A 14,682-nucleotide genomic window follows, 5' to 3' on the forward strand; every position below is an offset into this window, starting at 1 on the left:
ATATTTCTCACCTTAAAGTCAGCCTTTAGTGTGCTTGTTTATCTAATTTCATCTAGGTTACACTGTACGTGTTGTGGTATGGAATATGAAGGAACTCATGTGATCTGCCCTGTGTTAACTCTTAACACACTCCCGGAGATGAACATAGGCTCTGCATCTTTCCAAGGAGAGTTTTGACTCATCCAGACTCTTTGCCACTACCAAAAGGCAACTTTATAGCTTTCTTTGTTATAAAAGTAAGGGATCTAAGGCCAATCTCAATAAAACTTACCAAACTAATATTTAGTGATATGGAGCAAGAGAAAACTTAGGATGAAAATGAACAGCAACAAGGTCAAAGTGTCAAATTAAAATGTTCATAAACTCTGAATTTTGTCAAAATGAGTCTTAGAATTCAAGTATCAATTTTTATGGCTCAAGCCACTATAAATCTTATATAAATCTTCTCATGGACCATAAGCACACACATCAGTTTGTGAAGTGTGATTATGTGGGCTCAACTTTTGTCTAAAAAATGTAAATTTAATTATGACTCTTAATAACTATATTTAAACCAAGCTGTTTCTTCAAAGAATCTTTACTGTGTTTAGCCAGTAGAGAAAATTCTAATGAATGCTTTCTCTTTACAAGGTATTACAAATAAGATTATGGTTATAAGTCTAAACTTCAGGTGCAGATAATCAAATCTGAATGGTACAAGGGTAGAGTGTGTGTATGTATATGTATAAAGCCTTTAAATGATTTTGAATCAGATGTCAATATTAATGTTTAAAGTAATATTAACATCATAAACACATATGTATGTATGTGTATATGTATACAGAGAATATGAATGAATGGATAATGAACTTAATGAGAATGTATATGAACCAGAGCAATCTTTCTTTGGGTTAATTATAATTACTTCTATATGAAGTCTCTAAACTTCTAAAGAATTTCCCAGTTTGTATTAAAATGCACTTGAAAAAAACCATGAAAACACAAATTTAGTTGACAGACTACAGTGGGATTCAGAGAAAGACACAGTGAATATAGACTTAGGTGCAGTTTCATGCTGGTGATTTTTCTTTTTTTAAAATGTAAGCCACTAATTTTTTTAAGAAAAAAATTTAAACCCAAAGTTGCATATGAATATACACACAAACTGAAACATAAGTGACTTTTAGCACAGTGTATACATGCTTACATAAACTCAAATATTTACACATTTAAAACAATTTCCATTTAACATAAGACATTTCTGAAATACATAAAAGCATTAATACTTTCTATAAAACTACAATTAAAACATCAATTTCCTACAAGCATATAAAACATCAAGTGCTTTCTTGGAGTTTCAAGCTACCTCTTTAAAACAAGATCTTGCTTGCATATATAGTCTTTCTCCAATTATCAGTATGAACTCTTTATTTCCCCAAGAGGTTTATTTTTCAGGTACATTATAAGTTCAAGAAAACGGACCCAACAATTATGCAATGTAATTATGTCATAACAACTTAATTGCACATAATCTTTAAAGTAGGTTTGGATGACGTTCTCAAACACTTTGGTATTTGTTCTTCAGGGACTTCCATTAGAAATGACAGGAATTATAAGTCCCTTCAATCCCCATTTTGCTTTAAAATGGACAAGTCTTTGGTTAAAGTTTCTACATTTTGGGCATTTATCATTAATTAAAATGGTCCCCAAACCAATAAATGGTGCTACTGTTATTAATTCACAAGACTTCATTTAACTTGCTTCTGATGCAGGAGGCTACAGATATTCATTTACTATAACATGTCATTGATAGTTTCAATCTTTCACTTATAAGCAGAGAAATCAATAGGCTTAGTCAGTATTTCTCTGTTCATTTTCTGTTATAACCTAAACTATACAGTAATTTTTAGTAACTAGAGAGATACTGTTCCACAGTGTATGTGAGTATGATTGGAAAGATGTACAGAATTAAATTTAGAATTAGCTTACTTGGAATAAGTCAATATTAGACTGTTCAGTAATTCTGCATTAACTATAGTAGGTTGCCAGGTAATGCTTATTTAAAAACCCCAAACCATTCCATTTACAAGAGAAATTGTTGCAAATGTATAAAACAGCAGATATACAAGGAGAACACCAAACATACTTTATTAGCACAAAAAAGCAGCCGTAACAAGGCACAGCAAGCAGAAACATACATTAGCAGTCAAAGGGTTAGTGTTGCATACAAATATAGCTTTCCTTTTTTGTGGCCTTGGCAGCAGCCATTGGGATGTAAAATAACTTTCTGTAGCAGCAGGTAAGGAAACTAGGGAGCACTCACCAGTGGTACAGAGCACGTTAACAGAAAGACACAAGAACGGATTTGACTACTTTAGTGCAAAATGTCTAAGACGACTGTAAATTCGGTTCAATACTAAGAAGCAAACACTAGAACTTGGTATTACGTCCAAAATAGCTCACTCAAGTAGTACTGCATACTATTCTAAGTGACAAAAAGGTGCTAAGTAAAGTTATTTACAGATACAATGGTTGTACAGTACCTTTTAAATCAGCAATTTAGTTTTCAGATTTTCCATTGAAAATTAAGTGCACTGAAATTCTATAACTTGTACTTAAGCAATTCAGCTATGAGAGTTTACAACAAAGAGATAAATACTGCCATCCAAATTATGAGTTACAGTTTAACAATAATTTCAAAGACCAGCAACCACTGTAGTTAGTATCAATACACCTGACTTGTCTAGGTATCTTCTCGTCTCACTTTCTTCATGGTTCACAAACTCATCATGGGCATAGAAAAAGATCCAACTTTAACGATCCAGCAAATCGACTGCACATGTCAACTTAAAAAAATCACACGCAGGCCTACCTTGCAGCAGCTATTTCCAAGGCGTTTTAAGTTAAAGCACTCATTAAAAAATGAATACCTAAGACCTTAAATAAAATTCTACTACCAACTTTTTATAAGTCTGAAATTTTAAGAACGACTACTTAGAAAACCTGGTTTACTTAACAGTACCTTTTGCAGAAGAGAAAAGGAGACTGACTATAAACTATATCAACACTTACGTGAACTGCACTATGCCCTTGTGGCCAGAAAATTGCATTTTTTTTTTCCCCCTAAAAGGAAGGCAGTCTTTATTTTTTTGGACTTCCAAACTTGACTTACAGTAACTATAAACATCACTACTTTTGGAAGGTTATAGAAAAATTCTTAGAAAAAATAATAATTTCAAACATTAGTCATACTGTTCAAATACTCATTCGATATTAACAATTTGTTCTTCAGTAAGAAATAGAATTCTTCATAGCAAATGCCCCAGAGTTGCTTCACTCAGTTACTACTACAGCCATTAAAAACCAGACTGTCAGCTAAATCGGCAGAGTGCTTTTGCAGCCTTACTGAATACCGGTAGCTCTATCCCCTGTTGTCTCAATAGGCACCACATTTACTGAGTAAAAGTAACAGCAGATTGCGCCTGACAGATACTAACACTAAGCTTACATACTGTACTGGAAAAACCTAACACTGATATGTGTGCTTGCCATAGGTATACTGCCCGATGCACATAAAAGCAGATCTAGTTAATGCCCTTTGGGGACAGGAGGGTTTACTTTGCTTTGACTGGTTCTCGTTCTAGCCAGCGAACTCTAACTTTCTGTTTATAATGATACTCTTTTAAAAAATCCTGTAACATCGATGGTAAAGGGAGCCCATCAATTCCGTCATACGTCGTGCATCTGCAGATGACTGCACGGCAGATGTACTGCAGGCTGAAAGGGAAAGTCCTGTTGAGTGATATTGTAAGCAATGGTTCAAAAAACATGCAAGAGCTGGGGTCTTTGTAATGTTCCAAAAGTCCTGTTACAGTGGAGGAGTGAAACACACATGGGTCATGGGCATCGAAACTAAAGTTGTGATTCCACTGTTCAATTCGGGCATGCAGGGACCTGTTGTAGCGACGGAAGCTCACAGAGAAGAGGTAGTCCTCTTGTGCAGAGTCCCTGAGCAAAAATGTCCCTTCAGGTTTCCCTTCCAGAAGGGCTTCTGCTTCGTAGCGGTCCATCACTCCCCAGTAACAGGGATTACCTGTGATCTGGAGCAAGTCCGGCACGAGGCAGTGTATGTAATCGATCTGCGTGTGGACTTTCCAGGCTCCCTGTCTGCTAACGTGGGCATGGCTGTCTCCAGATACCTGACGTTGCTTCTGCCTCCGTGACTGCAAACACAGCGTGGTTGTGTCCTCTTCTGAGTCACAATTAGCCTGTGGAATTGCAGAACTGTCCCCATTTACTTCAGTCATTCCAGGAGCTAACTTTGGTCCCAGTTTATATAACGGGTTAACCTGTGCAGTGGCTTCGAATGTATGTATTTGTGCGTTGGGAGGGGGGTCTACCCCTTCTTCAATACTAAGCCGCCTTCTCTCTCGAAGCCGATCTTCTTCATCTTCTGTAGAAACCAAAGATGGGTCAAATGTATCAAAAAATGTTGAATGTGGGCTCACAGGGGCCGTATGCTGCTTAATCAAATGCCATTTTTGGGCCAAATCTGAGCCAGCAGGAAAAGGGCATTTCTCAAGCATTAATTCAGAAAGATGTATTTTTCTTTTATTAGAAAATAGGGGCTTTGACTGCTTGCTGTAAGTTCTCATGGGAAAACACAAGCCCACAGTATCCTGCAACCTCTGTCTCAGAGAGCGACTTCCTACAGTCCTGCTGGACACGCTGTCCATGTCGTGCACGGAGCTGACGCCGTACCGCCGCTCTCTCCTTTGAAGTCCATTTCGAGTTCTACCAAACTTTTTATCCGTATCCAGGGAACTCTGTGTCTTTGTAGAACAGGAATGTTTCTTCTTCCCACCCCAAGGAGCATGTCGAGAGTAGGAATCTCTTCTTGCAAGTCTTGTGCCTGGGGTGACACATGCGTCATTATCCTTTTCAATGCTTATTTCAACAATCTGAGGAATTTCAGCGGCACAGTTCTGGTTTCTCCTTGAAGAATTCTTTGAAGGGCTTAACCCTAGTTGTAAGGCAACGTTTTCTCTTAAGGGACTGCTTTGCTGCTGAGGAGCTGAGTCTCCTAAACTGATGGTTTTCTCTTTGACAGACAAACATCTGTTGGAGTTCATGTCCACATTTTCACTACGGTTTCCGCCTTCGTGACTGAAGAGATTCTGACATCTGTACTTGAAGTTATTCCACATTTTCCCCACTTTATCCATTGATTATAAGACCTAAAGACAAAAAAATAGAAGAAAATAAGTTAATCAAAGGAGTGTGTGAAAACAAAAAAGGCAGTGAGTACCCACCCCTCTTTTTCTCATGGGAAACATCAGTGGTTCTGGTCAGAAATTTACATCACATCACCCCATTACTGTGGTAAGGGCTATGAGATCCTACTGTGGTACCATTATTCAAGCAAGTCCTCACCTTCTACTTCCCTTCAAATAGAATACAGAACTCAGAGGAAAGGAAACAAACCCTTTTCATTAAACTCTGGTGGCTTTTCCACATGTATTGTTGGTAATCACTAAGCTGTGTCCGACACTTTGCAACCCTATGGACTGTAGGCCACCAGGCTCCTCTGTCCATGGGATTTCCCAGGAAAGAATACTGGAGTGGGTTGCCATTTCCTTTTCCAGGGGATCTTCCTGATCCGTGGGATCTCCAGAAATCAAACATATATCTCCTGCATTACAGGTGGATTCTTTGCCACTGAGTCATCAGGCCATTTTGACATTGGTTTCTGTCTCCTTACTCTGAATAATTTAGGTACTGCCTCAAGTATTATAAAGGGAAAATATGTTTTGCATTGTTGAAACACATCTTCATTCAACTTCTTAAAAGTGATAATCAGGACCACATTTGTGTAATACATCAAAAGTAATTAAAAAAACCTCTAAGCAGTAATCTAATTTCACTTACCAACTAACTCTACTCCACTCATTAACAATCTAAGCCTTACAGGTCAATCACTTGTAAAAATCCCTAATCTGCCCTCCTCACCCTATGACATAACTTTTTTCTGTGATTTTAAAGTAGTTTGAGTGTAAGAGAAAACAGGAAAAAAGAAAGATAATACAGTGTTTAAATAGAAGTTAAGTGTCTCGATTCTTAATCCTGGAAAAACTTGAAAATAACAGAGTAATAGAAAAAAAGTTATGATACTATAGTAATTTAAAAACAAAAACTATGCAGTTTGGGTTTTTTATTCTTGCTCCTTTAAAAAAAAATCTAAAGCAGATCATGGCGCTTTACAAGTAAATTACTGTAAGACTGTGACATTTATAGGCACACTGTCTCATTTAGTAACCTAAAAATCAACATTAGATGAAGTAGAAAAGCCTAAACTTAAACCTGAACCAGTTTTATCACAATATGACAGCAGAATCTTTTTCTTCTTCTATTTTGACATTTAATATTTATGGTACTTTTTCCCCAGAATTTTTTGTTCATGTTTATTTACTATCTCATTGTGTACTATTCTGTACAGTTCAGAATCAATATTGGAAAACTGAGTTTTAACAGTGGTAAGAGTCATTAGAGCTGATCTTTCCATAAATGACTAAATCTCTTTGTCAGAAATACTTCCATTTTCAAGAAGCTGACTAGGAGCAAGAGAAATAAACTTTCTTAAGAAGAATTATGTATCTTCCCTTTAGTTTCCTACAGAAAGGGTCTTGAACCAACAGTGCTCTTGGAATAATGGCAATGCCAACATAGATAATTAATGTCTCTGAAATCGTAAAATGTATGGTGAGAGTCCTCTTTATTAAAAGCATACTGTTAAGTACATAGAAATTTGCATGATAGGTGGTATATGTTCTAATAAAATGTTAGATGGGACTGTTAAATCTATCAAACTCTGTCAGAACATTTTGCTTCCTCCTCCTTGCAAAGAAAATCTTTTGTAAGCATTTTTTGAGTCTTATACCATTTGAACATGTTTTGTTTTTATTATTTATTCTTTATATATTAAGATTTCACTTTTGACCTATTATTTTTAGGACTAATTCCTGCTCCATTTTTGTTGACTCTAGAATTTGTAGATATACTCTTCCAAAATCCTAGCCCCTTTTAGCCTGGCTTCTGTCTCATTCCTTAAAGTTGCTTTTTATTTTTACCTAATTCATATATTTACAGTTTCAAAGGTCAAACACTACTACAAGGCTTATATCAAAAAGGAGTACTGCCTGATACACTCCATTCTTGATTTCCACTCCCAGGGGTCACGGAGAGTTACTCTGAATTTTGTTAAGCTGTTTCTGCTGCTATTTTCCTCACTGTTTCTAGATAATGTATTCATATCAGTTGATAACATTCTAGGATGGAAATAATTCACCCTCAGAATTTTGAGGGCCTTATTCTACTATTCTAATGGCTTCAATTTGGCTGCTGAAAAGTCTAATGTTATACCAGTTCCCAGTCTTCTGCATGTGACCTGTTTTTATTTCGTGAAACATTGCAGCTTCTTTATCCACACTTTATCCATAGTGTGGGACCTTTTTCACACTCATTGTGCCAGGCCCTTTCAATTTCTTTTTACTCTATCATCTTCCCTCCCTCCCTCCTTAAAGTTCATTAGACACTACACCACTTAGATTCATCTTCTGATTACCATATATCTCCTTTTTAAGACTGTCTTTCTTTTCATTTTCTACTGGTAGATTTCTTTGACATCACTATCCAACAGTTCTAGTGCGGCTACAGTTCTTTGTATTACAGTTTTAATTTTCAAGACAAATTTTCTTGTTCTCTGAATGTTCTTTTTAATAGCATCCTGTTCCAGCTTCCTGGATAGAATACCTCATTTCTCTAAGGATACAAAGTTTTAAAACATTGTTTTCCTTTTTTGTTCTTTTAACATTTTAAGTATTTGTATCTGTTTCTTCTAAGTATATTGTGTTTTCTCCTTAGATCTTTAGGCCTTTGTTTCTGCCTTCAGAGGCTTTCTGTAAGTGTCTGATGATGCATCAGCACTGACACTCGGGTCAGAAGCTCTGTTCGCTGGGCGGGTGGGGAGGAGGGGGCAGATAGGGGGCAGGGGGGTGGTGCTTGCTGACTGGTTGGCTTTATTACAAGGTGATGAGACAATGAGTTGGTTTTTTATTAGGGAATCCTCAAAAGTTACTATCTGTAAGCTTTGTCTCCTGGCTGCTCATCCCAGAAAGAAGGGCTCCACTCTCCTGTGTGGGGCATATGCGCCTGACTGCCATGTTCTGAGTACAGGGAAGGCAAGCTGCGAGGTCTTAACTTCAATATTCTCACTTTCACTTAGTCTCTGTTTTTCAAAAGTGGCGCTTATTTCCAAAAGATGTCCCAGCCTCAGTCACTGCTAAATTTCCTGAACTCCCCCCAGCTCTGGCCTCTAGTTTTGTCCAAGGTAAAAGAGCAGTCACTTCCAGGCTGCTCAGGCGAGAGGCATGGGAGGCTGACACACGGACTGCTCACTGTTCTGTTTCCAGCTCCATACTCTGCCCTTACCACTGCAGGTGACTGGCTCCTCAAGTTTTTGAGCCAGCAGCATAAACTGGGTGCAGAAGCACTGAAGGGGCCTCTTAAATTATCTCTAGTGAAAGCAGTTTCTTTTTAATTTCATAGACTGACTCTTTGGTAAAATATAATAAAATTGCTTTAAAAATGAAATGTAAAAAAGACATGAAATATAAGTGCCAAGTTTCTTACTAATTGGGCAGATATAAAGTAACTGTTAAATTACTATAAACTATTTTAAATGCTTGTTTTTAATTTCTATACTTAACCTGTCAAATACTGGTAACAAACTGTAGGCTGACACCAGTTCATGGTCCATACTTTGCACGGCTCTGGTGTGGAACCGTGCTGTCTGGCACATGTGGTTACTGAGTCTCTGAAATGTGGTTAGTGCCACATATTGAAATAACAAGTTTGGATATAACTGGTAAAATATTGTAGTAGAATTCATTTCATCTGCTTCTTTTTATTTTTTAAATGTGGCCACCAGAAAATTTTTAATTACATATATGGTTCAAATTATATTTCTACTGGACAGCGCTGATCTAGAGCCGGGGTCAGCAGGCTATAGCCCAAGGAGGACATCTGGCCTGTGGCCTGCTTCTGTATAGACTCAGGCTAAGAATGGTTTCTACATATTTAAAGGGATTAAAAAAAAAACAAAAACAAAAAGCCCAGAAAGAACATTCAACAAGATCACATGTAGCCTACAAAGTCTAAAGTATTTTCTATCTGGCTTTTTACAGAAAAAGTTTGTTGACCTTGGTCTAGTGTATGTAAGATAATAAGCCATACCACCGCAGAAACTAGAAGAGTAATATTCAGAAAGTACAGAAATCTCTCATCGCCATGTTTATAAGATACGTTTTGTAGCTATCTAAAGATACTTCTTTGACAAGCAAATTATACCTAAAAAAATAACCGTTCATTTTAGAAAGTGACCAACCTTAAAACCACTGATTCTCACATACAGCTCTTTGTAAGCTGTGTGGACAAGCTGCATGACAGGCCAGGCGGCAGCAGGCAGCTTCTAACACTAGACCTCTGGTTCAGTTTCACAGACAGGGCATGAAATCTAGTGATCTCTCTATTCTAATGTGGAAAGCTGCTGCTAGATGCCACTGTGACAGAACACCCTGACTTAAAAGACTAGTATGCTTCCACACTCCTTGGGGACAGAAAATGGATTTTTTCTTGATGTGGGGAATGCTATGTGGGTGGCTGTAACAGTGGGAAGAAAATCCCAATAGTGATTCACAGAACAGTCCATATAAGAATCAGGAAGACATATCAACTGTCTTAGTATTTACAATGTCAGTTTTGAGGCTCTTTCGTTTTTCTGGTTAAATTTTTGGAAATACAGCTGAAGCCATTTAAGAATTAAATTACAACTCTATTACTTTATGGCTTCATATAAAGTTACACAGGGCTTTTTTATGAAAAGTGTTAAATTTCAATTGTATTGATTCTAGATTGAAATCATCCTTTAACAATCTTTCACATTTCTATACCTGCAGAGTTATCTTTAAACCTATCCAAAGCAAAATTCTAAAAAGTCATTTCTTCCCTGAAGGACAATCATAATTTAAATTCGTTTTATAATACTGTAGTAAGTTAAACAGCTTTCTTGAAAAGTGATAATTAATAGGATAAGCTATAAATCAGAATTATGAAAAATGAGAGGTCAAATTCCATTACTAAAAAATTTATATATATTAACAAAGTAAAGACTGTAGTCAATGGCTCTCTTAATGCCAAGTAGTATCTATTACAAAATTTCCACAAAACAAAGTCATTGAAATAGTTCCCAGGAGTTCATTCCAGTGGAACTGAATCCATACTTTATCAGAAATAAATTAAATTCAACAAATTTTAAGACTACATGGCGTGCCATAGTGGGCAGACAGGAAACATGTGACCCAACTAAACCGCTCCTGTACTGTTTAATCTATCTAGGCTACTAATCATAATACCTTTCCAACAGAAACCTCTTCAGTTACAGTACAAAAACTGGGACGCAAGGACTGACTGAAGCATTTCTGTGCCAGAGTCAAGTACAAGAAGCACTTTTGGAGATTCCATTTTTGACTGATATTTTGGTGACATTTCAACAACTTGAAAAAAAATACAGTGTTTAATATTAAAGACTGATCCAAAAACCCAGGGATGCGTGGCTGTCACAGCTCTAGTCCCTTAAAAGAATCTGAGAACCACTGGGGTTTTTTAGAAAATTATTTTAAAATATTTTTTAACATACTTTACAGTCTGTGACATGATCTACGTTACCCAACTGTATGCCTACATATCTTTTACACTGTTATTTAATGTTATATTCAACCATATAAAACTGCTGTTTTGTGGGTAATAAATGGTCATATAATTCAGTTACAGTATTATACTATACATAGCATATTAATATAGCAGAGCATGTACATGTGGGATCCTCTGACCTAGTATACTCAGACTTCTTCCCATCAGCTGAGTTTTACTGAGTTCTAGATATGTTCATGTCATTTACACTTATTACTGTAATTAGGTGATTTAATTGTTAATTAACCTAACAAAATATGGGGGAATGTGAACACTGAGTTGAATAACTTTTGATATACTCAATAAAAGTGAGATACTTCTGTTGCTGAATTAGGTACAGACAAGAAAATAGTTTCAAAAATTAGAAAAAATGCTACAAATGCATCAGAAAAGTCAAAACTCTTATGCTACTTAAAAAACCCAAACTATAAATCTTAAATGATATATTAATATTATGAGTATAGTTTCTAAAAGATAAAGAATATGGAACTGGCAACTAATGGACCTATTCTCAAAGAAAAGCCCTTTGTCCCCTAATAAAAAGCCTGACAAATGAACACAGAGTCATGTTCTGAGAGTAAAATACTTAAGGCATGCACCCCTTTTAATGATTTCTTGCTTTAATAGACTTTGTAGACTACTGGTCCCTGACTGAATCAAAGGAAAGGTCTTCCTTAATAACCAGTTAATCAATTTTATAGTCATGCCAGGTGGGAGTGGTACAAAGTCCTAATGATAACAGGGAGTCATGAGCTAGATTCAGGGATGGTAAGGAAGACTTCTCTCTGAGGAGGTGATATTTCAAAATCCTGTCAGGAAGGATGAGTGAGAATGAACAGTGCTCCACGCTGTTGTAGAATACTAGGACAGTGTTCCACAGGCAGAGGAGCAGCATCTGCAAAGGTCGTGAAGCAGGAAGGAGCATGGCATGAACAACGGCTGAAGCTAACAGAGACTGGCAAGTGAAGGGAATGAGGGCCAGAAGCAGCAGAAGAGGCAGGGCGGTAATCCACAGAAAGAGAACAGGAAAGGATGCTGATGCTGCGCAAAGACCACCTCAAAGGTGCAGGCAGGGACTCTGCTAGGCTGGTAACAGTGGAGACACAGGTTTGCAATGATCAGGAGGCAAATCTGCAGGACTAATGACTGCCTTCACGAGGTGAAAGTGGAAGAGGAAGGTGTCAAAAACGAGTTTCCGGCTTGGGTAAATGGGTGGAAAGAAACGCGATTTCAGAAATAGAGAACACAGTCGATATAGCAGTTTTGGCACGTGGGAGGTTGAAGAGAGTTAATAAACTCAGTTTAGGAAACACTGCAGTTGAGGCTGTCACTGAGACATCCTAGTGAAACCTCATCAGTCCACGAGTGTATATCCATATGATGGATTACTAGACAGGCAGGAGTGATAACCCACTTGCATCTATACTATGAAACTCAAAGACAATGCTTAGAGAAAGATATCATACATAAGATATATACATTATGAATCAATTTATCTGTTAAAGTCCAAAATATGTTGTTGAGATAGGCATACATATCTAGTAAAAATATAAAAAGCAGGTAAATGGTTACGTTTGTGGCGAGGGATACAGAGTTAGTGAGAAGCACTTAGGGCGTTTCTAAAGCACTATTAATTTTCTATTTCTTTGGTTGGGTAATGGCTACAATGGTTTTTATTTATTAAATATTTTTTAGACTTCACTTACAATTTTACAGTCTTTCCTGTACACAATACACTGCATAATAAAAGTTTTAAAATTATACAGCCACAGTTTGACCACAATGGGAATTAATAAACACTATTTTAAAAGCCACTAGGAAAATAAAAGGCTCTCATAACTCTTTGGCAGATGAATTCAAAACTGAAAATTACAGATGATTTAGACAATAGCATATTAACATTTGGGAGATTTTTTTCTATATGCAATCTGGTGATTTATCAAAATGTTCCATTAAAGGATGGAACTGATATTAAAATGTGACAAAGCCAGCACTCAGAAGAAAACCACTAGCTTGTTCCATTTTAAGTGCAACGTGTGAAACAACACTGACCAAAGGAACCCAGAGCAAAAGGTGTATCCACAGGCCTACTGTGAGTGTTTGGTGTCTCTATTCTATGCCTACCTACTATGAAAGTCATGACTATCTGTAGGCTTGTATACCACTCAGAAATGTTCTGATATTATTATAACTAATGGATCTATCAATATATGACTAAATTTCACTTCTTTTCTAGAATACTATTTTCAAATATAAGATCAATTAAGAATATGTTTGGGTATACATTACCATATGTAAAACAGATGACCAGTGCAAGTTCGATGCATGAAGCAGGGCACCCAAAGCTGGTGCTCTGGGACAACCCAGAGGGATGGGGTGAGGAGGAGGTGGTAGGGGGGATGGGGATGGGGCGGGGGGGCCGGACACATGTATACCTATGGCCAATTCATGCTAATGTATGGCAAAAACCAGTAATTGTCCTCCAATTAAATAAATTTAAAAAATATACATTTGGAACCACATGCTTAATTTCAAGAGATGAAGCTTAGTAATTTCTTGTATTTCTTTCTGCATATTAAGGTAAATACAATAGCACATCTTAAAAAAGAAGAAAAAATGGACAGTAAATCAAATTAAAGAGTCACAGTGTTATATAGACTGCCTTAATAAATCCCCCAAAAGACAATTTAAGAGCTATTTCTTTTTCTGATTTTAAAAAAAAAGTATCTAAAATTTGCATGTTTCTTAAATTTTACTCACACAATTCTAATTTCCAGTGTCATACAGGAGGGTGCTCCAAACCATCAAAACCCCAGATTCTTAAACACAGAGTACTTGTAGTGATTCTGCCTGCACTTTGCTTAGGACAACATAGTGAAAAGGGCATAGGCGTGAGATAGTCAACTGAGGGGGTGAGTGGGGGAGGAGGTTGAGTAAGAATAGCCCTTCACATTTCTGAACCTAAATGTCCCTCTTGGTAAAATGAGGATAACAATATCTACCTCATGGGTTGGATGTGAGGATTAGAAACCGTATCTGTAAAGCCTCTGGTTCACGGGAGACACTCAAAAGACAGTGGCTTTTACCAGTACTATCTAGCATGAACCTTTGGCTTTCCTTTCTTCTTAAAAATAATTCTCCCTTTCAGTTCTTCTAGGTCATGCCACAAATGGCAGTATTTTCCTATGTACAAAATCTACCAGACTGAAAGTTTTATCATTAATCATTTAAGATTCTATATTATTTCCTAAGAAATATTACAGGGATTTCAGTATTCCTTAGCAGTTGAAGCCATAGCTCATCTACAACCTAAACTAAGCATAGCTAATCTGTACAGTACTAGGCAAGGCCCAGGAACATAGTCCTCATTCATTTTTTTTTGGTGACTCAAAATTTCTTTTTAGTTTATAACACTGCCATCATTTAAATTCTACCATAAATATACTGCATGTTAGGGAGGCATAAAATCCTAGTAAGTTATGCTACATTTTCTATGGAGAAAGTATCTTATGTAATATACTAACAAACATACTATTCATTGAAATGTTTCTTATCTGGCCAGCATTATTGGCAGACTGTGGTAGAACACAAAGAACATGTGCTTTCACTTCAGAAAGCCTGAAAAGCAAATTCAAGCACTCACCAGCTGTGAAATCTGTCTCAGCCTTTCCATCTAAAAATAGAAAGAACTACCCCTCTCTTACAAGGGTTTTTAAGAGGATAACAGGACATAAAGGTAAGTAGAGCTGAGTATATATAACAAGGGCCCAGAAAAGGTAGCTTCTGTTATACAAACTACAGGGCAGCAGAAAGTACGTGCTGGTGAGAGCAGCAAAAAGCAAAACTGTTTACTAAGCATCAAAGCAGGATGTGACTAGTTGCCGTTTAGTTGCTAAG

At 36.9% G+C, this 14,682-nt stretch overlaps 1 protein-coding gene across 5 annotated transcripts in view; it reads right to left on the reverse strand.

Moving 5' to 3' along the window:
- Nucleotides 1-1,042: 1,042 nt before the first annotated feature.
- SOCS5 (suppressor of cytokine signaling 5) overlaps nt 1,043-14,682 on the reverse strand; it is a 70,205-nt gene continuing 56,565 nt past the window's right edge. For all 5 annotated transcript variants that reach the window (XM_027966875.2, XM_042246217.1, XM_027966874.2 and 2 more), the window contains exon 2: nt 1,043-5,216. In XM_027966875.2, the coding sequence (XP_027822676.1) occupies nt 3,594-5,204 (1,611 nt within the window). In that variant the 5' untranslated portion in view covers nt 5,205-5,216 and the 3' untranslated portion in view covers nt 1,043-3,593. The remainder of the gene's footprint in view (nt 5,217-14,682) is intronic.

The sequence above is a fragment of the Ovis aries genome, chromosome 3, assembly GCF_016772045.2.
Source record: "Ovis aries strain OAR_USU_Benz2616 breed Rambouillet chromosome 3, ARS-UI_Ramb_v3.0, whole genome shotgun sequence".
Taxonomy (NCBI): Eukaryota; Metazoa; Chordata; class Mammalia; order Artiodactyla; family Bovidae; genus Ovis; species Ovis aries.